The sequence below is a fragment of the Amphiura filiformis genome, chromosome 12, assembly GCF_039555335.1.
Source record: "Amphiura filiformis chromosome 12, Afil_fr2py, whole genome shotgun sequence".
NCBI lineage: Eukaryota > Metazoa > Echinodermata > Ophiuroidea > Amphilepidida > Amphiuridae > Amphiura > Amphiura filiformis.
In genome coordinates, this window is record NC_092639.1 from 54,341,885 (window position 1) to 54,368,451 (window position 26,567).

General features: G+C 36.4%; 1 protein-coding gene across 1 annotated transcript in view; it reads left to right on the forward strand.

Annotated features, from left to right (window-relative positions):
* Positions 1–1,026: 1,026 nt before the first annotated feature.
* The window catches only part of LOC140166422 (replication termination factor 2-like), a 32,271-nt gene continuing 6,730 nt past the window's right edge, over positions 1,027–26,567 (forward strand). Inside the window, exons 1-4 of the mRNA XM_072189880.1 lie at positions 1,027–1,246; positions 14,864–14,958; positions 16,042–16,123; positions 17,114–17,250. Coding sequence (XP_072045981.1) covers positions 1,178–1,246; positions 14,864–14,958; positions 16,042–16,123; positions 17,114–17,250 — 383 coding nt within the window. The 5' untranslated portion in view covers positions 1,027–1,177. The remainder of the gene's footprint in view (positions 1,247–14,863; positions 14,959–16,041; positions 16,124–17,113; positions 17,251–26,567) is intronic.

A 26,567-nucleotide genomic window follows, 5' to 3' on the forward strand; every position in this document is an offset into this window, starting at 1 on the left:
AATCGTTATATATGATGTGCAGTTAATATTCATATTTTCTTTTATACAGAGGATGCTTCAGTTTTGACAGGAAAAATATTTTCTTGAAAACCCTCTCACTCGGTTATTTTAAAAAGGTAACCACGCTTCCCTAGAATGTGCAATAAATTAGCATTAAAATTTTTCTTATTCTAACAGCAAGCGTTTCTAGAATGTATTATGGCGAAATGTGGTGTACTCACAGAGCGAGAAATCAATTACCCCGTCTATGTCAGACTGTCAGTAGCCTTAGTCAGGTCACTTCGCTAATAATATGCATCTCATAAGGTCCGAATAAAATGGTCATGGGTGGCTGTGGATTCAACCTACCATGGCGATTTCTACTATATAGTGATACGAAGATATCGGGGCGATGTCACTGTGCCCGGGTGTTTAACCTATGATGCGGGCTATGATGGCCTAATAAACATTTACTCTCATGATTTCTCACCGTGACACGTCTGCACTGTTTTAGTATCTTTTAATATAAATAATTAGCCAAAAATATCCAAAGTCTATGGGTGAAATTAGGCCTAGTTTAGGCCTGGGGCGGAGAGTTAGGATTTTTTGGGTCAATCATTTCTGGAAATGTTTGATTGAGGTTCATCATTTTGGACAAATTTGAGAATTTTTTATTTGCTGCACATAACTTCTGAACCATAGGTCGTATTGAGAAAAAAATGCATTGTAATCCGTGGGCATAGACAAATAATTTGATATATTTGAACACTTTCAATTTTTGACCCCTGTGACAACCCTATCCCCAAGGCCTTATCCCTACAGGGGTTTATGATTTTAGGGGTCATTTCTTTCAAAATGCCCAAAGGTCTCAGAGATCAGGATATACAAAGGTCTCAGATATCAGGATATATTATATTATGGAAAATTCAATAAAACATTGGTAGGCCTAGGGCCTCCTTCCCGGCCCTCCTTTCAGGTTTTTGACTTAAAGGCACCAGTCTATCAAATGTACCGTTCGAGATCTATAACATAACAAGATACCGCCCATCCCTATTTAAATGCAAGAAAGAAAAAACGGGAAAAATACAACAACACAAGAGTGACGAAACGGAGGAACAGCGTACATTTTCCTGGTCGAAAAGTATCCCATTATTTAATTTAAATTGTCAAGATTAAGACATAGAGGCATACCTTTGAAATGGGTTGCGACGGTGGTACAATTCCTAGGCGGGATGAACTCGTGCGCTTGAAGAAAAAGCCAGAACAAGTGAGTACAAATTTTAAGCTTACCTAATTTCCTAATACCTGCACAAACATGACAAAATGACATCATTTATAATCAAATTAAGTTTTTCTTGGCCAAACTGGAACATGCGCATTGCGTCCATGTAGTGTACTAAGCGTGTACGCAGTGTAAGGCGCATGTGGGTGTTTATATAAATATGGAGGCCAGAGTGTGACATTGGGACCAAATTTTCAAAATGGGTTAATGAGAATTTTGTTTTCATTATTTTACACCCTGAGACCCATATTTCACAAAAAAATAATCCGCTTTAATGAAACATAATCCCTATTTGGACAGCAACACAATAAAGTGAGACATAAGACACAAATTAACACCTGTAACAATGACACCAAATTGTTTATTTGTCTTGGAGCTGTAACAAATGTATAGTTGAGGTATGATAATGATTTGCTGGTTTTTAACAAATGTTATCGACATCTTTACTTTGGAAAAAAAAAAGATCCTTAATCCTTTGACAATACTTGTGAAAAATGAGAACTTAATGTCCCAATATTTTGTCAAATTACGACCGATTCGGGCAATTATGTTTCAAAATTACTGTAATGTATACCAAAGTATTATCCTTGCTTTGAAAAGAAGTTTAATAATCAAGGATGCATTCATTAGTGATTGGCAAGATTCAAAAATGTCATAAATATATCCAATGCTCAATGTTAAAAACATTAACACCTGTAACGCTGACACTGGTGTCACTGTTACAGAGTGACATCATGAACTACATAAGCTATCTATCTACACTACCTATTATAATAGCAAGTCCAAAACTAAGTAATATTATGTGAGAAATGTGTAACTAAACAATATTATATATTAGTTAACATGCTCAATAATGTAAAATACAAACAAAGTGGCCAGAACTTCTACCTGGGGATGATATAAGTTTCCAAATATTTATTCTAGTTTCCAAATATTTATTCTACAGATCGATGTATATTGCACTATTTAACTTTGATTAAATTTCAGAATAGTTGAATACTTCAAAGATTTATTTTCCTCATTGATAAATGTAGTTATTTTGCTCAGTTTGACTATGGTTCCTCTCAGCAAGCCAAGCTATTACATCTTGTGTTATCTTTAATCACACCTGTAACGCTGACACCAAAGTAGTACCGCTGACATTAAAGTACAATGTAGTACCACAGAATGCAAGGAAATGCGTAACCACATCAGGGCGTAATTATTTTCACAAGACTATTTTCTGACTGAGCAACATTATACATAATTTTAACTATTGTATGGTTACTTATCATTTCGCATGTAACACTGACACCAAGCCTTAAATTTAGTGAGGGTTGGCTTGATGCGTCAAAGTTGAAAGACATTTAGAGAAGTTAAAATGTTACAGCATCATGTTACTCAAGATATTATTCAAAGTAGAACTGAATCATTCAGGTGGTTAATAAACTTAATTTTGCTGTTTTCTGCAAGTGACATATCTTGTTAAACATTGTAATGTTGATGTAGAAACTTAAATAAAAACAACAGTTTGCTTTATTATACTAATAAAACACCACCAGGGATGCCAACCTTGCAACTCAAGAAACTGTACTCACAGACCCCAAAAACTGTATTTTGCCATACAAAACTGTATTTATTAAGATCATGTGTAATTTCACTTGTAACTAGCTATAAACATTAAAACCTAACTTGTTTTCATGTTTGTCAGAGTGTTTCTACACTGTAAAAACCCTTTTAAGCCCCTTACAGAAGACAAATTTGATAGTTAATGCAATTTTCAAAGAGGCTCCATTTTGGAGTTATAGCACTTTTTAATGTCCACTTTCCTATACTTAACCATGTACAAGGCATTTTTGAAACGGCTGCACTGGCTTTATTTCATGATTAGCGTGGCTGACCTTCCTATATATGATGCACAATTTTATACTAATAATTCATTGATTCAAGTGGATCATTCCAACAGAACCACCCCCACCCCCACTTGGGGGTCACCGGTGTGGCCTACCTCACATCATAGATACATGCTTGAAACGCTGAAGAGCATATTTGAAAAAATATTAATGTGCCACTGCCTGCAACCATTTTTTTTTTTTTTTGTGCATGCATCATCTGAAAGTCGGCAGTTAGGAAACCATTTTGTAGGCCTATTCTTTTGCACCAATAAATAGTTGACTAAATACTTGCATATTGCATAATTATGTAGCAGTTAGATAGTTAATAAAAAATATTAGTGTGCATGAACCATCTGAAAGTCAAGAAAAAACTATTTCGGAAACCATATTGTAGGCCTATTAAACATGTTAAATATTTTTAATGTGCATACGTGCATGCATCAACCGAAAGTCGGCAGAGAAACGCTGTAGGAATCCATCTTGTAGGCCTTTTCTTTTGCACCAGTAGAGCTAAATAGTTGACTAAGTACCTTCAGAAGACATTACATAGGTAGCAGTTAGATAATAAAAGATATTAATGTGCATGAACCATTTGAAAGTCAAATTTTATTTCGAAACCATATTGTAGGCCTATTAAACATGTTAAATATTTTTTAATGTGCATGCATCATCCGAAAGTCGGCAGAAAAAAGCGCTGTAGGAATCCATCTTGTAGGCCTATTCTTTTGCACCAGTAGAGCTAAATAGTTGACTAAGTACCTTCAGAAGACATTACATAGGTAGGCCTAGTAGTTAGATAGAAAATAAAAAATATTAATGTGTATGAACCATCTGAAAGTCAAGAGAAAATTATTTCGAAACCATCTCGTGAGGCTTACTAAACATGTTAAATATTTTTTAATGTGCATGCATCGTCCAAAAGTCGGCAGAATGCGTGATTAACGGGCAGTGGAGTCGGAACAAAGCGCGATTTTGTTTCAACTTTTATACATCGCTAGGGCAGGCTTCAAATTATCAGTTATTTTAACTCTGGTAAGTGAAATTGACATTGAAAAAGACCACAAAGTTTTTTTTGATAGGCTAAACGAAAATCGTATTTTTGAGGGAAAACGTAAAATCGTATTTTAATCAAAAATCGTACAAAATACTGGCAAAATCGTACTAGTTGGCATCCCTGCACCACATTTGGGTTATCTATAATAACTTGTATGAAATATTTCAACACTTGTTTCCAGGCCTTATATTAAGTATGCCTGAACCAGGAGCTAAAATGAGCTTCTGGTCCCAAAGATGGCTCCTGGTCCTATAGTTTGTAGTGTAAAATATTGGACACACCAGGAGCCAAAACTTGGCAACCATGGGGTAAAAAAAGCCTGGGTGCCTGGTTAATATAAGCCTTGCTTGTTTCAAAATAATCATTAACATGGAAAGATAAAATCCACCTAAAACTATACTTATACCTTCTGCAGGTATTGTAATTTTGGCTTCAAAGGAAAAAAAACCCCAAATTTTGCCCAACCGACCCTACTTGAAGTTGAAAGGTTCGCCCGCCCATAAAAGTAAAACAGGGTGTTTTTTTTTTCGTCGCATTATATATCATATTTGTCTAATTAATTAAATAGCTATCAATGTAGCACAATATTGTGCAGTTGTTTACTACAAAAAGTGCAACTTTCCACCATGGTGAACACTGAACAGGTATGCAAAGAAAACTAATGGATTTGGAAAGTTGAATTGTCATGAAGCTAAAGGGGGGGGGGGGGACAAAATGTTAGAAGTTCAAATTGGATTAAAAGAAAAGCAAATATTCTTATTTGAACATAAACATGATAAGTAATAAATATAATAAATAAATAATATCAATTATTATCAATGCTTTGTAAAAAAGTGCAGTTTCTATGCACGCAAAACAATTTACCCATCCTATCGCCATGTTTTGACAACAAACACCCCTCTGCTATCAAATGGTCGAGTCCAAAAACGATATGGGGTCAAGGTTACGGCGTGATAAATAAACTCTGTATTTGTTGAAACTTGGGCATTTGGCCAACAGTAAGACAGAAATACATTACCCATTTCATTCAATATTAATAAAAATAGAACAAGAAAGCATTGATATACACATACAAATATTTATGTACAAAACCACTGTAAAATAGCTCATATCGAACACGCCGTAACTATGAGATTTGTGTTATGCCAATTTCAGTTACGGATGAAGTTTTCTGTTACCAACTAGTCCGTATTCGCCGATGATCTTTCGTACTAAAATGGTGTTTCACAGAAATATTCTGCAAGTCGAATCTCATGAGTTATTCGATCATTATAAAAACAATTATGGAGGAAATTTCCAAGATTTTTGTCAAGGATAGCCGAGAAAAATTCAGAATGGCCACACCGTAACACTGACACCAAGTCCGTGTGTTGGAATGTGACATCTTTCTGCGATTTTTCTCGAGTAATTCTTACTTCAATGCACTACAACGCTTTTGTTTAAAGTCTTGAAACTAATTAAATTCAAATTTATCACTAGAAACGTCACAAAACAATAAACACACGTTAAATGTTGTACACCCCGTAACACAAACACACCCGTAACGCTTTTCGACCACGAAGGCAATAAGCGCGTGAAAAAAAATTGTCTCCACGTGGTATTTTTGCACACGGTCGTAAGAGGTCATCATCCGGGCCTGTGTATCATGTGACTTTCATTCATAAAGACACAATGTTTACATTTCTACATCGCAAGAAAATCTCACTCCGTAACGAAAGTGAGTGACACCAAAGTTATTAAAATCTCAATTTATCATTGAATATTTATTTGATTTGGATTACAGGCACATTCCATATGGTTTTTAAGTTAAGGTACTGTCATATTTGTTTCAAAACTCAACTTTCACAATACAGAAAGCTTACGTTTTAAACTGGTGACCGATTGAAAAACTCTTTCACACCCGTAACATTGCTGACACGAAATGTTACGGAGTGGTGTGAAAATCGGCAAAAACAAAAAACACAAACTTCGCAACATTTGATAAAATCTTGTTGACAATCATAAAAATGGACCTCTGTTCATGTTTCCATAGCAAACAAGGTAAGGTTTTAATTATTATATGGGGAAATGTGGAATTTAAAATGTCTCTTTTCATGTCACACTGTTTTCACAAAAAACATGATGACTCCATTACTTTTCGCCCGTAAAATTCTACTATGTCAACAGAAGTAAAAAAAAAAAAAGTCTTGATTTATTTTATAAATATATATTAGTTAAATGCAATGAAAAAAAAAAAAATTAGCAGGCTTTTACATTTTTTCTACAATCTTGAGAAATGCAAAACAAGGCCCATGTTTTACTACTGGCCTCCATATTTATATAAACACCCATGTATACTTTCTTCTGTACCGCACTATATTCGTGTGTGTTTATCGCGGAGCCACTATACTAAAATGCAGAAAACCTTTGACGAGCGCGTATTGTAAGGATACATCGCATGTTTACTGCGTTGCACGCACTTGTCTCTGATTGGCTGCTGAGGCGATCTGTTGTTGCCGAGTGGAAATTTATGAATGAACTGTGCGCCGTACGCGTTGTTAGCGCCGAATTTGCAACATCACGGTAGTCGCGCTCGTCTAAGGTTTTCTGCATTTTAGTATAGCCCTAGTTAGGTATGCCCACATTGCCTACATTGTATCATAGAGGGCTCCTTCAACACCCAACTTGTGACCACAGAAATGGCTTAACTGTCTGTGTAATTCCCATAGGAAAGTACAAAAATTTGAAATTTGGATACCAGAAACTTTACGTAGAAAGTCAAAAACTGTCAATTGGTATACCTTGAATGTACAAAAGTTATCATACAGTGATAGTAAAATTGTTTCAAATAAAATTGCTTTTGTGCAAAATGGATCGCCGTGCTGAAAAATGCTGCATTACTTGCTTTTTTGTACAGTAATTCATTGTAAAGGTACAGTCGATGATAGTCACAGAAAAGACATTTGCCCATAACTTTGCTAATTTTTGTCCTACAGACATGGTTGACCCCTCATTTTTTAAGTTAAATAATCACCTTTCCAAATAAAACAATTTCCATGTGAAATATCCTACTTGAAAATTTGATGATCACACCTACACTAGCGTTTACAGTGTTCCAGTTTGGCAAAGTCTCCAAGAAATACTTAAAATTTGATAGGTTAGCCAGAGGTACTCACACCTCTAGTAAACAACAAGTCATACCTAGAATATTTTCTCAATTTGAATTTTATCCTTTCTAGGTGACTGCTTTTACCGTAAAATTTGCGTCAATTCCCGATGTCATGATATGTACGCCACATTTTTTGGCTCCGCGATTGCCGATAACATAGACGAGAGCAACTGGTAAACTGCGAACCTGTGCAGTACCGGGCTGCTATTCAATTGCGTGGTGCATGGGTGACATGTATTTTCAATGTAAAATGCCTATATACGGTGATCCACCCAATAAAATAAATCACTGTACTATCACACCTCCGTCACTACGATTTCCACTGGCCTTCTCTCCGTGTCGAGACTGTGAGGAAGGAACATGTAGGTCCATGATGTGTCGGGCTACATGTAGGTATGATAGGCAAACCTTAGTTAACACATTTGCTAGTCAGCCAAATTGGTCCAAAAGTCAATACAAATTTTACATAGAAAATTTAAGAAAAGATTGTTCAAGGAAACCTGCATAAATATGTTGTCTACTACTTCACTTGACCCAATTATGTAATTTCTTTTTGTGATGAGATAATCGCACATGTAATTTTAGAGTGAGTTTGATAGCAGTATTATGCTGCTCTATCATGAGACTATACCGTTTTGTTTTGCAATTGATTCACCAAATGTTGGCTGAATGTTTTGGATGAAAGTCAATCTTTGACAAGATGTAACTTTGTTACGGAAAGTGCTATGACAAAACGGTTTTCAGTTTGGGCTATCTTTAATTAAGGGCTTTAATTTGATATTTAAAATGATGTGGTTTGATGACCAATTTGATTTCACCTTTCATACAGCACATTGACATGGACATGGCAATTAATTTTTTATTTTTTAGTAAATTTTTTATTTCTTCCGTGATCCAGGTATGCACTGTTCATCGGTCATCGCGTAGAAGTGGCAAGGTCTCCTCCCCTTTTAAGCGCCAACAACCAATGGGTCAACGGTTTTATTGTCAAGACCGTTGATCTCAGCCAATCTGCATGATTTTAATAATAATATAATAATAATAAACACGTTTTTAGGGCGCATATATAATACCACAAGGAAACTCAATGCGCTTGTAACAGAAAAGTTAAAAGCAGCAAAATATATACAAATGTTGCAAAACATTATATCAAACACATTAAAAATCTGAAGGTACAAGACAAAATATCAAATACACAATATAAATCTTAATTTAAGGTACAACATAGGAAAAAGCAAAATGGCAAAACCAAAAAGGTATGCATGATGCACATAGCGATTTATTGATTTGTTTATCGCCTGAGTGTTTCTGTTTATGTTTGTTTACGCGATATGCACAGCTTCGACCAGCAAACAAGTCGACAAGGCGCCTCTGAAGTGTACTCCCCATTCCAGAATAATACAGAACTAATTTTTTTGGATTAAAAAAATATTATCCTGTTTTGCCAAATGAAACATAGCTAAATCCTAATCCTTTAGTTAGTCGTAACTACTGGCATTGGAAGTAAAGTTTTAATGTTTGGTCAATTTTTGGAAATTAGGGCCAAAAACATGCATTGTAGGGTGTTTTTCGACCTTTTTCGTATTCTGTGACAATCAAGCCCAAAGACTTGAACAAAGGCTAAAATTTTACAAGAACTTTATGCATTCTAATTTTTGGAAAACACATTTTCCAATCTTTCTCATAACCAATTAGCAAACATCATAATACTAATCTTGGCGTGTCTGTCCGTCCGCGCGGTTCGCAATCGCGCAGTGCACTACCGCGTGCTCGCGGTGCGCTATCGCTATCGCGGAGTATCAACGAGATTGTGTGCGGAGTACATTGCGCGCACCGGAAAGCATTAGTGTGACTAATAGGGACATCTCATTGGACCAATAGGCCTATTTTCAACACATATTTCAATACGGAACACATGCATATAATAGGCCTATTCCAGCAGAACATGACTATTTCCGGGGTCCTCCAGAATGGTTAACATAAAATAATCAGTAATTAGAAATAGGCCTATCACGAGAACCGCCCAACCCGAGAACCGCGAAATCTAGTAACATATAATAATATTAAAATTATGAGCTAACTCTTACCTAGGGGTGTGATTTTCGGGTAATTTTGTGCCCGGGTACCTGGCGCGTTTTTCGGGCGGGTAACCGGGTACCCAAAATTGCAACTAAAAAAAGAATTGCAAAAAAAAAAAAAAAAAAAATTTTATTATTTTTTTTTTTGATGGGTAGAGGACGCCTGGTTTAGGGTTCCAGGAAGTAAACGTCCCCCATTTATCACAAAATATCAATTTTCTTATTAAAAACACAAACATCGTGCAAAATTCAACCATGTATGATCCTAGCATTTAGGTCCAGAGACACTACAATTTTTTTTTAATTTCGGGTACCCGGGCCGGGAATTTCCTGCCCGGGTAACAGGATTCTCGGGCGGGACTCGAATTCCCGGGACTCACTCACACCCTTACTCTTACCCTATACTCAAGATTTTGAATACTTAGACTTGTGCCAAGTCTTACAATTTTGTGACTACAATTGTAAGAAAACATGCAAAATTGCATGTTTTTGGACCATTTTCCCTCAAATTGCAAAAATATTAAAATTTGACTTCTATTGCCAGTTAGGAATAACTAAAGGATTAGGTTAGATGTTTCATTTGGCAAAACAGGATAATATTTTTTAATAAAAAAAATAGTTCTGTATTTTTCTGGAATGGGAAGTAGTATTGTAACGGAACCCCCAGTAGGCACCTCAGTAGGCCTACTAATATTGAAAACCATCATTTAAACTTCAGCAGCGCTAATCATATCCTTATCATATTTTCTAATCTATTTATTTAAATCTTTATTTCATTTGCTCAGGTATCGCGTGCTTGCTTTGCAGGCAGCGCTGGCGTACATAAATTGCGCGACCCAAATTGCTTAGCGCGATATAGAAATGAAATGCCGATCGTGTTGTTTTGGAGCGGCTGAGTTGCGGCCCAGGCTTTGTACCGGGTGGACGTGTTTTTCATGTCTTGCAACTCACACTTCGGCACTCGGACATTCTGATAGATTCGCTGATCCTTTTAGGATCAGCTACGTGAGTGTTGTAATAATTCGTAATGATTCGTATTTAATATAATATCTGACTAGAAATGTGCTTTTAACTTACTTATAATTTTTGTATACTTTTGGATCACGGAGACTCAGTAAGCGCGGATTAATTCCGAGTGAGTTCTCGCTTATGGCGTGATCAGGTTTTTGGCTTTTCTATTTTTAACTTCAGTCAGATAAATAAAATACGCATCATCGATAAAACATAAATCATTAATTTCTTTAGTCACTTTATCTCATCAATTGTCACAATTTTCTAATCATCACATAGGCCTTTTAATAATGTAATAAATGTATTTGAGAGATCGGCGATAGAGTCCGATACTCTAATTTTCGTCATCAATTTGAGCGTGGGAAATTACAGCAATCAGCTGTTCATTTGTAAACAAACCCACGATGATTTTATAAGTGAAGCTTTTATGCCGATGCGCTTGTGACTTTTACAGGATGAAGTGACTGATTTTAGTGATTAAATAATGTCGTTATTTTGCTGATAATTTCAGTAATGAGATTGGAATTGTAAACTTGATACGTGAATATTGTATATATTGTTGTGCATTGTGAAGCTTACAGTTTATGCTGGGAAACCAGTACAATATAATATTGCTAATTTTATATGTTGTCATGAGTCACCTTCATTGACCTGATTTCTTTAACTAAGTTACTTAAATTAATTAATTCACAATCCGTGGCAAATCACAATCAATTCTACAACCATTTTCATAATTAACGACCAGGTATTTATGCTATTCATGATCCTGACATTTAGGCCCATATTTCACATCGATCCTTTGGGACTTTCACGCTACCAATAGTCCATATTTATATTTGTAGGCCAAGGCACATCCGTTTCAGTATGTACATGTAGATATGAAAGGTGAATTCAAATTTGCATTCAAACCACATCATATCAAATTAAAGCCCTTGAGTAAAGAAAGCCAAAACTGAAAACCGTTTTGTCAATGTCATAGCACTTTCCGTAGCAAAGTTACACCTTGTTCAAGATTGACTTTCATCAAAAATATTCAGCCAACATTTAATGCATCAGTTAAAAAAACCCAGCATAGTCTAATGCATGATAGTGCAGCTTTTCTATTTGGAACTGCTATCACAATCCCTCTTAAATTCCATGTGCGATTGTCTCATCACAAAATAAATCATGTATTTGGGTCAAGTGAAGTATCTACAACATATTTATTTCCTTGACAAATCTTTTCTTTTAAATTTCTATGTTTTATACAATGTATTGTGTTTGGGCCCCGGTTTAGGCCAATTTGGCTGACTAGCAAATGTGTATGTGTGCTTTACACATCTTACACATTTTTAATTCCACTGCCATTCTCTCGGTTGGGTTGTACATGTACTACAGGGCCTTTCACTTTCAATAGAGTGCTTGCACAGCCTGCCACTTCCTGTATTGATCCATCGGTAATGCTCTTTAAAATTCCAAGTAATTACAACTCCTACCTGATTAAAACCCGAAAAATTGTGGAAAATTAAACCGAAAATCTTGAACACAATCTCTATTTTGAGCATCGTAATCCAGCTATCAATCACAGTATACACAATAGTTTGTTGCAGGAGAGAATTACCCCCGGGGGTGCCACTGTAATGGTGAAGGGGGGTATCAGGCGCGTCCGTGGACTCACAAAAAGCACCCTAAACAAGTATTGCTGAGACTGAAATTTGCACCACTAAACAAGTATAAGTAGCGTGATTTGCTACCCTAAACAAGTAGTTGTCTTTTCTCTACCCCTATACAATTGATGCAATTATTACCCCTAAACAACACTAAGAAACAGGTGCTTTTAACCATAAAATAAGTAAGAAGCTGTTGCCTTGGTCAATTTTGGAAATAACTTGACCACAAACGTGTTTTTGCTTCCTTTATTAAATAAATGCATGTTATGAAAAGCTTGAACATGTTGAATGTAAAAGTGTCAACTTCAAAGGTTCATAACTTGAAAACTGAGCCCCTTACGTACATATGAACTGTATCAAGAGATAGAGCTCTTTAAAATAAAGCTTTTCTGAAAAAATTGGACAGAGCTCCGCCGTCTGACAGAGAAATTTAAGGTTTCCAAGAGCTTGCTTTTTAATCACAAGTCACTTATTCACAGAGCTTACCTATAGTACTAGTAGTAGCCTCCATTAAAACAATAGTTTAAGGATGCCAACTATGTTTTCTCAAAATTTGAGTTGGCAAAATCCCTAAAAAGTAAGTCCTAAATTTATTAATTTATTCAATTTGGCAACTGGCTAAATTGAAAAAAAACAAACAACCCGGTTTTGAATTTGGAGTTAATAGGACATCAGTAAAATGGTCAAACATCATTTTTTGGTATTTATCAATTATTAATTTAAATGAATAGGACTAGCAACCCACTAATTTCAGAAAATCATTGATCAATACCGGTACATCATTAAAACAGTCAAGTGTCAATGTCAATTAGAATACTATGATAAGCAGTTGTCTATGCATGGATAAAGAAAATATATTAATGTGCCCGTGCTGCACCATGAGAAAGTCACGACAAAACAAAGTCGAAAACCATCTTGTAGGCTTATTCTTTTGCACAAATAGACCTAAATAGTTAATTAAATACCTTCAGAAGACAAAGCATGTGTAGCAGTTAGATAGTTAATAAAAATATTAATGTGCATGAAAAATCGGCAAGTTGGAAGAAAATCATTTGGAAACCATCTTGTAGGCCTACAAAATCTAGATAGTTTTTTAATGTGCATGCATCATGCGAAAGTCGGGAGAAAAACAAAGTCCGAAACCATCTTGTAGGCTTTTTTTTTTTTTTTTGCAATGATAGAGCTAAATAGTTAACTAAATACTTTCAGAAGACATAGCATTAGATGGTTGAGTAAAATATTAATGTGCATGAAAAATCAGCAAGTCGGAAGAACATTATTTCGGAAACCATCTTGTAGGCCTAGCCATATAATTTTTAATGTGCATGCATCATGCGAAAGTCGGGAGAATAACGCAGTCGGAAACCATCTTGTAGGCTTATTCTATTGCACCAATAGAGCTAAATAGTTAACCGGATGAATACCTTCAGAAGACATAGTATTAGATGGTTGAGTAAAATATTAATGTGCATGAAAAATCAGCAAGTCGGAAGAACATTATTTCGGAAACCATCTTGTATTCATAGCCATATAATTTAGTGCATGCATCATATCATGCGAAAGTCGGGAGAATAACGCAGTCGGAAACCATCTTGTAGGCTTATTCTTTTGCACCACTAGAGTTAAATTGTTAACTGAATACCTTCAGAAGACATAGTATTAGATGGTTGAGTAAAATATTAATGTGCATGAAAAATCAGCAAGTCGGAAGAACATTATTTCGGAGCCCATCTTGTAGTCCTAGCCATATAATTTAGTGCATGCATCATGCGAAAGTCGGGAGAATAACGCAGTCGGAAACCATCTTGTAGGCTTATTCTTTTGCACAACTAGAGCTAAATTGTCAACTGAATACCTTCAGAAGACATAGTATTACATGTAGATGGTTATTAAAATATTAATGTGCAGGAGAAAATTATTTCGGAAACCATCTTATTGTAGGCTACAACAAGATGGTTTCCATAGGCCTATTAAATAATTTTTAATGTGCATGCATCAACGAAAGTCGGGAGAAAAATGATGTATATTTTTTCCAGTTTGGTATGGGTTAAGTGTCTCGAAAGAATTGAGTCCGTTGGCAAAACCCGGGCAAAACTACCCTAAGTACGTAAGAGCTCCAAAAACATACCCTTTTACACCAATTTTACATGGATTTGATACCCTATTCGCGTTACGCACGTAACGTGCCCTAGTCTCAAAAAATACCCTTTTTACGTGAATTTACGGACGCGCCTGATACCCCCCTTTACCATTCGAGTGGCCCCCCCGGGGAATTACCCTACATAGTGCGGTTTCAGCCAATCACATCAGCTTTTATACATCATTTGGTTGCTAGAAATCTGACTTCATGATTTTGATTGGTCAGATAAATACCTGCAGCGTACTATTGGCCAATCAGAAATGCCGTTAGTACATTTAAAGCTTCATTGTGTAGTGAACAAAATGGTGAAAAGTCCTTGAATTTTAAAGGCTTCAAGGTGTGGGAACCCTGTTCCCCTGATAAGAAATCAAACTTTTTGAATTAATTGTTTCACCAAGAGGCACCGGTATTTATTTGTGATTTACCCCATTGAGTGCATGTGTAATCCCCTTCATGTCAGAGGCGCTAAAAACATCCCGGCAAAAACATCCAATGCGATGAAGTGATCATCGCAAGTGACGTCATACCACACCCACCACTTACACCATTGTCCCCTTGTAGGGATAATTATTCGAGTCAAACCCCCCTTTTTTAATGTTGTTTATTCTTATTTTACTTATTTACTTACATTTTCAATTTAACAAACAGAAAGACAAACATATGGAAAGGATGGCCAAATGGTTGCACTGTGCTATAACACAAGAGCCTTTGAGGGAACCCATTGTGGCATGTGAATTAGGAAGGTTAGTGTGGATAAAGAAGTATTTTGATATATACATAATGTGTATCACATAGATATTTAAGGCGATGCGATCTTTTGTTGGTCGAAGCAACCAAAGTAAACATACAAGTATGAGACCATTTTTGGACTATAATGTACATAAGGACCAGTAATTACACTGACAAAATTTCATCGATATAGCTCATTCACTTCTGAGTTTCAGCCCTATTTACAACATAATTCAAGAACCACAGGATCTACACAAAAGTATATCTGTGATATTTGAATTCTTCTACACACTCGCTATGAAATGATCAATGCAATTTTTGCCAAAGGGCACTACCATTCTCAAGATGCTGTGAACTACCAAATGGCAACAGTTTAAAATAGTTGCTATAACCTTAAGGGGTACTACACCCTGGCCAATTTTATCCTATTTTTGCATTTTTCTCAAAAATTATAGCACATTGGTGACAAGTAAGATCTATGTATCTTATAGGGGCAAGCACTACACCTACTGCACTGAAAATTCAGCAACTAAAGGCAAGTAGTTATTGATTTATTGATCAAATATTGGGTTTCCCTCATTTTTGACTGTAACTCCACAACTGTCTGTGCTGAAATAACATTTCCAGTGCCGTAGTTGTAGTCCTTGCCCTATAATATACATATCTTACTTGTCATCAGTGCTCTATCATTTTTTAGAAAAATATAAAAATAGGCACAAAATTGGGCAGGGGTGTAGTACCCCCTTAAACTGTGCATTTGTTTTGGCTGTCGATATTAAGCATTTAAACAAAAATGATTGAAGTTTCAAAGCAAGTCAACAATGGTTTTAAACAATCAGCTTAAAACATGAAATTATTCAATAAAAGTGGACACAAAATTTGAAATGTGGACACCATATTTTCACTGAACAACCTGTAAAGTGTGCTGTAGCTTGTAGATCAACGTCTAGGTATTGTGCCTGTGCGTAGCGCACTATAAATCACTGCACTTTTTTTTGTTATTTTATATACCGGAGGACTATATTTTTTTGGCTTGTCCCTAAAAAAATAATCAATTTTTGAAACACTCATTTATTATTATTACTTTATGTCAACAGGTTGTACAACAAAGAATCTATCTTGGAATATTTGCTGGATAAATCAACCAGTGATTCAGCTGACCACATTAGAAGCCTCAAGGTATTACATACATACATATGTGTAAGGGTGGGTGCATCAGTGTTTGCCTGCAAACGAGGACAGTACACCCACAAGACTTTTCACATTTAAACCGTGGACCTATTTGCAAACGAGCACATCCTCAGTTGGAGGAGATCTGCAGTAGGTCACAATTGCAACTGCATACCAAATGCAAAGAGATACTTTTGTTAATGTGCATTAAAATACAAACTGCAGTTGGTTTTGTACTACTACTATGTATCATACCCAACTCCACACCAAACATCATACCAGCTATGCACACCAAACATCTACCATCTTGGTTTGGTGTTTTGTTTGCTGTTTATACATTGATTCAGACCTCTTTGATTCAGACCTCCTTGATGGCAAAACACAATGTCTGTGGTTGCCGGCAGGCGTAGGTAGGTGTATATGAGGATGTATATGTGTTTGCCATCAATTATTGCGGACGTTTCAAGTATGAAAACGTAAATTTTCCAAACATGGATGCACACAGAACCGTGGATGGTCATTTGTTCCAAACTTATGCAATATAAGGCTAAAAAACACCCCTATTTTAGGTTGCCCTGTACTTATAGCATTTAAGAAAATGAAGCATGAAAAATTAAAAATGTTGAAAAATTTCCCCGGCATGGTGATGGAAGACCCAGACACACATTCTGCACTTGGATAACTGTGTGCATATTCTTATTGACAGCAAACATGTGGGGTGAGCAGGGTCAGAAATTCGGCAAGAATCCGAGAATCCATTCTCGCAAAGATTCTCGTCAACAAAATCGCAAGAATCTAAATGGATTCTCGTAAATATTTCAATTAATCATACAAAGTTATATGGCGAGAATCCATGGATTCTTGCAAAATCCCACTGGGAGAATCCAAAAGGATTCTCGCACTTGGTTGCGAATTTCTGACCCTGGGTGAGTGTGTTTGTCTTTAAATTTGAATGAGAGAAGAGAGCTAACAGTAATATAATATCCTTGTTTTGGACAGGATGTGCGAGTCTTAACACTGACAGAGAACCCAGCATATGGAAAGCGTAAGGTTGATAAAGGTGATGCGTACGTTGACACACATGAAGCCCCGTTTATCTGCCCGGTGACAGGGATTGAAATGAATGGCCTGTACAAGTAAGTTACAAATCATGAAAAGTCATTAAAGATTTATTCAACAACTCTTCCTATACCTTTGTACAGGAGCCAACCGTTGTTAATCTGTGATGAATCCACAGTTTAGTAGCCTATACGCGAACACAAGGTTACGCGTACGCGTTACGCATGAGCGCGTAAAATTCGTCATGCCTGGAACATATGCATAAACATGAACTCTCTTATATTGGGGGTTAGGGTGGTTCTTATTTTACAAAAGTCTGAAATACCATGCTCCTAACCCCTAGAATGGTTCAGTTGGATGAAAAACTTATCCTGTAAAATTTTCAGAAATATTGAACAATATTTACTGGTAGCTCTAGAGCCTCCAATATGGTCCCGACTATCCGGAACATTGGTCGTCGGACATTTTGGAGCATTTTTAGGGAGGTATATTTTCAAAATGGAGTGTCTCTTGATACTCAATCTTTGTAATTACATTAACAGTAACTAGTTTAATATATATATAACAAAAAGTTTCATGTATTTACTTCCATTGTTGTTTTAAGCTCAACCAGATATGGCATTTCGTGCCGTGAATACTCTAAATACTGGTCGTCAGCCATTTTTGAGCAATTGTAAGGGGTCTAATTTCAAAATAGAGTACCTCCTGATACTCAATCTTTGTAATTGCATTAACAGTAACTAGTTTAACAGATATATAACAAAAGATGTCTTGCATTTACTTCCATTGCTGTTTTGAACTTAACCAAATATGGTAGTTTTACTAGTTTGTGCCGAAGTACCCCTAAATATCGGTCGTCAGCCATTTTCGAGGAAAGGGGTCTGTTTTCAAAATAGAGTGTCTCTTGACACTCATATCTTTGCAATTACATTAACAGTAACTAGTTTAACATATAATATAACAAAAGGTGTCTTGTAAGTTGTATTTACTTCCATTGATGTTTTAACTGAACCTGATAAGCTCTGATATGGCACAATACCGGTCATCATCAGCCATTTTCGAGCAATTGTAAGGTGGTCTAATTTCAAAATAGAGAATCTCTAATTGACATTCAATCTTTGTAATTGCATTTCAGTAACTAGTTTAACAGATATATAACAAAAGATGTCTTGTATTCACTTCTATTGTTGTTTTGAACTCAACCAAATATGGTAGTTTGCGCAATGAGTACTCATAAATACCGGTCGCCGACCATTTTCAAGCAATTATAATTAAGAGGGTCTACTGATACTCAACATGCTCAAGTTAAAACTTGGCAGATGGGGGGATGTTGCCTTCTAGACAATTGCATGGCTGTCTTGATAAGACCAGGTCCTTTAAGCAACTGAGGTCATTACGTGGAGCACAGGCTGGCGTTAGCAGTGCAATGAATAAAGGCCTACAGCCACAGAAAATATACAAAATGTCTTTGTATCTCTGGTTGAGATTTTAAAAAACAACAATGGAAGTGAATACAGGACATCTTTAGTTATGTATGTGTTAAACTAGTTACTGTTAATGCAAATACAACGATTGAGTATCAAGAGACACTCTATTTTGAAAATATACCGCCCTAAAATTGCTCAAAAATTGCTGACGACCGTATTTAGGAGTACTCACAGCATAGCACATACTAGTACCATATTTGGATGAGTTGAAGACAACAATGCAAGTGAAAACAAGATATCTTTATAATGTATGTTAAACTAGTTGCTGTTCATGCAACTACAGAGATTGAGTATCAAGAGACACTCTGTTTTGAAAATAGACCCCTTTATAATTGCTCCAAAATGGCTGACAACTGGCCAATGGATATTTAGGCATATTCGCCGCCGCAAACTACCATATATCTTATTGAGAATAAAACAACATTGGAAGTGAATACAATACATCTTTTGTTATATAAATGTTAAACCAGTTGTTGTTAATGCAATTACGAAGATTAAGTATCAAAAGACACTCTATTTTGAAAATAGACCCCCTTATAAGTGCATGCTCATAATGGCTGACGACCGGTATTTAGAACTACTCACGGCACAAACTACCATATTTGGTTGAATTTAAAACAACAATGGAAGTGAATACAAGACATCTTTTGTTATATATCTGTTAAACTAGGTACTGTTAATGCAATTACAAAGATTGAGTATTAAGAGACACTCTATTTTGAAATTAGAACAATTTACAATTGCTCAAAAATGGCTGACGACCAGTATCTGGAGTATTCACGGCACAAAGTGCCATATCTGGTTGAGCTTAAAACAACAATGGAAGTAAATACATGAAACTTTTTGTTATATATATATTTAACTAGTTACTGTTAATGTAATTACAAAGATTGAGTATCAAGAGACACTCTATTTTGAAAATATACCCCCCTAAAAATGCTCCAAAATGTCCGACGACCAATGTTCCGGATAGTCACGACCATATTGGAGGCTCTTGAGCTACCAGTAAATATTGTTCAATATTTCTGAAAATTTTACAGGATAAGTTTTTCATCCAACTGAACCATTCTAGGGGTTAGGAGCATGGTATTTCAGACTTTTGTAAAATAAGAACCACCCTATTGGGGGTAGCAGCTAAATATTACCGCTTTATTCTTTAGTTTTATTGCTGATATCAACAGAGAAATACCGCAATCTTTTTGTAAGGTTGAATGGCAATGACAAACGGACATTCCGAATGAAAGAATTATGTGAATTAGACATCTTTTGCTTGTTTCGTTGTTGATAGGGATTCAATCATGTTTCACCGTTGTTCATCACTGATTAACAATGATGCGTCCGCATCGTCTGAGTGGTTTACTTCGCTCGGGCAGCTAAAGCTGCCCTCGCGACGTAAACCACTCAGACGATGCGGACGCATCATTGTTAATCAGTGATGAACAACGGTGAAACATGATTGAATCCCTAATTTAATCGGAATAGAATTCTAAAAATAATAAAGTATTAGTTCCAGAATGCACTGGGCTTCCTTTTGAACACCTCCCCTTGAGGACATTTCAACCAAATTTAAACAGTTACCTATTCCAGCTCCAGTGACACCTCAGTAATGGCCCTGGACCTTTGGATTCATTGAAATAGGTATTAGCATTTTATTTTGAAAAATCAATATAACAAGGCTGTAGTGCTAGTTTTCATGCCCCTCCAGTGAACATATGCCTAATCCTACCCAGGACAATATGCATGAGGTGTCACTGGAATTTAAACAGATAATAATAGCCATTCCATATAAGAATTCATTCTAAAACTTTGAAAAAGGTGCGGAAGATTTTTATTTGGAATTCTAAACAATATTCCCCTAAACGGCAACATATTTCAGTGTTTTCAGTTGGATTTTTAACATAAATCACACAAAATAATCCACCTACAACTCTGGCGGAAATTCGTTGCCACACCAGCACGTTCTGGTGTTAAAAGCACGCAATCGAAGCTTAATATGTGATAGTTCCGTATTATTTTGTATAATAGTTGCAAATGCACATTCAGATTACACTTGCCCTTCCCCACCCCCCATTTTCCAATGTTGGGAGACTGTAATGTAGAAATGATGACGATTTTGTCCAAATCAACATTGCAATAGGGGAGCGGCGAAGGATGTTGGCCAATTAACGCTCAGGTGTGGCAACCTTTTTCGCCAAGGTTGTAGGTTGACAGCATACAAGAATTTAAACAGCAGGAATAGTCCATTTCTTGGCAGACACACAAAATCAAATATTAGATTGCAAGAGTTAGAAATGAGTGACTGGATATTTTTGGTGCCCAAAGTATAGAAATACTTATCACTGATGCCTGGTTTTCACGTGGGTTTTCACACATGATGTGTCTGTTGTGCTTAAAAGAGCATGACCTCTCTCCTTTATGTCGATCAATGAGTTAATTTTGATTTGAAAGGCAAAATATATGTTTTTTAATGTAAAGTGTTTTTTTTTAAACTTCCGTGGTCGTACCTGTGCGTATCGCGTACACGAGCGTAAACACAAAAGCAATAAACAATCACGCTGATTGGCTGATCAGTGGACTTGACAACAAGCCGGCTGACCCATTGGTCTTCGGCGCAGCGCGTAGTAGGTGACCTTGTCACTTCTACGCGATCGCAATTCACCAGCACGTACCCGGACCACGGAAGTTTAAAGAAAACAACTTTAGTCAACAAGTAACAGTGCTCAAATTATCCTGTACACCTACACCTACTTACTTATCAAGGTAGGCAGCAAGTAACAGTGCTCAAATTATCCTGTACACCTACAGCTATTTACTTATCATGGTAGTCAACAAGTAACAGTGCTCAAATTATCCTGTACACCTACAGCTATTTACTTATCATGGTAGTCAACAAGTAACAGTGCTCAAATTATCCTGTACACCTACAGCTATTTACTTATCATGGTAGTCAACAAGTAACAGTGCTCAAATTATCCTGTACACCTACAGCTATTTACTTATCATGGTAGTCAACAAGTAACAGTGCTCAAATTATCCTGTACACCTACAGCTATTTACTTATCATGGTAGTCAACAAGTAACAGTGCTCAAATTATCCTGTACACCTACAGCTATTTACTTATCATGGTAGTCAACAAGTAACAGTGCTCAAATTATCCTGTACACCTACAGCTATTTACTTATCATGGTAGTCAACAAGTAACAGTGCTCAAATTATCCTGTACACCTACAGCTATTTACTTATCATGGTAGTCAACAAGTAACAGTGCTCAAATTATCCTGTACACCTACAGCTACTTACTTATCATGGTAGTCAACAAGTAACAGTGCTCAAATTATCCTGTACACCTACAGCTATTCACTTATCATGGTAGTCAACAAGTAACAGTGCTCAAATTATCCTGTACACCTACAGCTACTTACTTATCATGGTAGTCAACAAGTAACAGTGCTCAAATTATCCTGTACACCTACAGCTATTCACTTATCATGGTAGTCAACAAGTAACAGTGCTCAAATTATCCTGTACACCTACAGCTACTTACTTATCATGGTAGTCAACAAGTAACAGTGCTCAAATTATCCTGTACACCTACAGCTATTTACTTATCATGGTAGTCAACAAGTAACAGTGCTCAAATTATCCTGTACACCTACAGCTATTCACTTATCATGGTAGTCAACAAGTAACAGTGCTCAAATTATCCTGTACACCTACAGCTATTTACTTATCATGGTAGTCAACAAGTAACAGTGCTCAAATTATCCTGTACACCTACAGCTATTTACTTATCATGGTAGTCAACAAGTAACAGTGCTCAAATTATCCTGTACACCTACAGCTATTTACTTATCATGGTAGTCAACAAGTAACAGTGCTCAAATTATCCTGTACACCTACAGCTATTCACTTATCATGGTAGTCAACAAGTAACAGTGCTCAAATTATCCTGTACACCTACAGCTATTTACTTATCATGGTAGTCAACAAGTAACAGTGCTCAAATTATCCTGTACACCTACAGCTATTTACTTATCATGGTAGTCAACAAGTAACAGTGCTCAAATTATCCTGTACACCTACAGCTATTTACTTATCATGGTAGTCAACAAGTAACAGTGCTCAAATTATCCTGTACACCTACAGCTACTTACTTATCATGGTAGTCAACAAGTAACAGTGCTCAAATTATCCTGTACACCTACAGCTATTCACTTATCATGGTAGTCAACAAGTAACAGTGCTCAAATTATCCTGTACACCTACAGCTACTTACTTATCATGGTAGTCAACAAGTAACAGTGCTCAAATTATCCTGTACACCTACAGCTATTCACTTATCATGGTAGTCAACAAGTAACAGTGCTCAAATTATCCTGTACACCTACAGCTACTTACTTATCATGGTAGTCAACAAGTAACAGTGCTCAAATTATCCTGTACACCTACAGCTACTTACTTATCATGGTAGTCAACAAGTAACAGTGCTCAAATTATCCTGTACACCTACAGCTATTCACTTATCATGGTAGTCAACAAGTAACAGTGCTCAAATTATCCTGTACACCTACAGCTATTTACTTATCATGGTAGTCAACAAGTAACAGTGCTCAAATTATCCTGTACACCTACAGCTATTTACTTATCATGGTAGTCAACAAGTAACAGTGCTCAAATTATCCTGTACACCTACAGCTATTCACTTATCATGGTAGTCAACAAGTAACAGTGCTCAAATTATCCTGTACACCTACAGCTACTTACTTATCATGGTAGTCAACAAGTAACAGTGCTCAAATTATCCTGTACACCTACAGCTATTCACTTATCATGGTAGTCAACAAGTAACAGTGCTCAAATTATCCTGTACACCTACAGCTACTTACTTATCATGGTAGTCAACAAGTAACAGTGCTCAAATTATCCTGTACACCTACAGCTATTCACTTATCATGGTAGTCAACAAGTAACAGTGCTCAAATTATCCTGTACACCTACAGCTACTTACTTATCATGGTAGTCAACAAGTAACAGTGCTCAAATTATCCTGTACACCTACAGCTATTTACTTATCATGGTAGTCAACAAGTAACAGTGCTCAAATTATCCTGTACACCTACAGCTATTCACTTATCATGGTAGTCAACAAGTAACAGTGCTCAAATTATCCTGTACACCTACAGCTATTTACTTATCATGGTAGTCAACAAGTAACAGTGCTCAAATTATCCTGTACACCTACAGCTATTTACTTATCATGGTAGTCAACAAGTAACAGTGCTCAAATTATCCTGTACACCTACAGCTATTCACTTATCATGGTAGTCAACAAGTAACAGTGCTCAAATTATCCTGTACACCTACAGCTATTTACTTATCATGGTAGTCAACAAGTAACAGTGCTCAAATTATCCTGTACACCTACAGCTATTTACTTATCATGGTAGTCAACAAGTAACAGTGCTCAAATTATCCTGTACACCTACAGCTACTTACTTATCATGGTAGTCAACAAGTAACAGTGCTCAAATTATCCTGTACACCTACAGCTACTTACTTATCATGGTAGTCAACAAGTAACAGTGCTCAAATTATCCTGTACACCTACAGCTATTCACTTATCATGGTAGTCAACAAGTAACAGTGCTCAAATTATCCTGTACACCTACAGCTATTCACTTATCATGGTAGTCAACAAGTAACAGTGCTCAAATTATCCTGTACACCTACAGCTATTCACTTATCATGGTAGTCAACAAGTAACAGTGCTCAAATTATCCTGTACACCTACAGCTATTTACTTATCATGGTAGTCAACAAGTAACAGTGCTCAAATTATCCTGTACACCTACAGCTATTCACTTATCATGGTAGTCAACAAGTAACAGTGCTCAAATTATCCTGTACACCTACAGCTATTTACTTATCATGGTAGTCAACAAGTAACAGTGCTCAAATTATCCTGTACACCTACAGCAACAAGTAACAGTTCAAATTACTTATCATGGTAGTCAACAAGTAACAGTGCTCAAATTATCCTGTACACCTACAGCTATTTACTTATCATGGTAGTCAACAAGTAACAGTGCTCAAATTATCCTGTACACCTACAGCTACTTACTTATCATGGTAGTCAACAAGTAACAGTGCTCAAATTATCCTGTACACCTACAGCTATTCACTTATCATGGTAGTCAACAAGTAACAGTGCTCAAATTATCCTGTACACCTACAGCTATTTACTTATCATGGTAGTCAACAAGTAACAGTGCTCAAATTATCCTGTACACCTACAGCTATTCACTTATCATGGTAGTCAACAAGTAACAGTGCTCAAATTATCCTGTACACCTACAGCTACTTACTTATCATGGTAGTCAACAAGTAACAGTGCTCAAATTATCCTGTACACCTACAGCTATTCACTTATCATGGTAGTCAACAAGTAACAGTGCTCAAATTATCCTGTACACCTACAGCTATTCACTTATCATGGTAGTCAACAAGTAACAGTGCTCAAATTATCCTGTACACCTACAGCTACTTACTTATCATGGTAGTCAACAAGTAACAGTGCTCAAATTATCCTGTACACCTACAGCTATTCACTTATCATGGTAGTCAACAAGTAACAGTGCTCAAATTATCCTGTACACCTACAGCTACTTACTTATCATGGTAGTCAACAAGTAACAGTGCTCAAATTATCCTGTACACCTACAGCTATTCACTTATCATGGTAGTCAACAAGTAACAGTGCTCAAATTATCCTGTACACCTACAGCTACTTACTTATCATGGTAGTCAACAAGTAACAGTGCTCAAATTATCCTGTACACCTACAGCTATTCACTTATCATGGTAGTCAACAAGTAACAGTGCTCAAATTATCCTGTACACCTACAGCTATTCACTTATCATGGTAGTCAACAAGTAACAGTGCTCAAATTATCCTGTACACCTACAGCTACTTACTTATCATGGTAGTCAACAAGTAACAGTGCTCAAATTATCCTGTACACCTACAGCTATTCACTTATCATGGTAGTCAACAAGTAACAGTGCTCAAATTATCCTGTACACCTACAGCTATTTACTTATCATGGTAGTCAACAAGTAACAGTGCTCAAATTATCCTGTACACCTACAGCTATTTACTTATCATGGTAGTCAACAAGTAACAGTGCTCAAATTATCCTGTACACCTACAGCTATTTACTTATCATGGTAGTCAACAAGTAACAGTGCTCAAATTATCCTGTACACCTACAGCTATTCACTTATCATGGTAGTCAACAAGTAACAGTGCTCAAATTATCCTGTACACCTACAGCTACTTACTTATCATGGTAGTCAACAAGTAACAGTGCTCAAATTATCCTGTACACCTACAGCTATTCACTTATCATGGTAGTCAACAAGTAACAGTGCTCAAATTATCCTGTACACCTACAGCTACTTACTTATCATGGTAGTCAACAAGTAACAGTGCTCAAATTATCCTGTACACCTACAGCTACTCACTTATCATGGTAGTCAACAAGTAACAGTGCTCAAATTATCCTGTACACCTACAGCTACTTACTTATCATGGTAGTCAACAAGTAACAGTGCTCAAATTATCCTGTACACCTACAGCTACTTACTTATCATGGTAGTCAACAAGTAACAGTGCTCAAATTATCCTGTACACCTACAGCTACTTACTTATCATGGTAGTCAACAAGTAACAGTGCTCAAATTATCCTGTACACCTACAGCTATTCACTTATCATGGTAGTCAACAAGTAACAGTGCTCAAATTATCCTGTACACCTACAGCTACTTACTTATCATGGTAGTCAACAAGTAACAGTGCTCAAATTATCCTGTACACCTACAGCTACTTACTTATCATGGTAGTCAA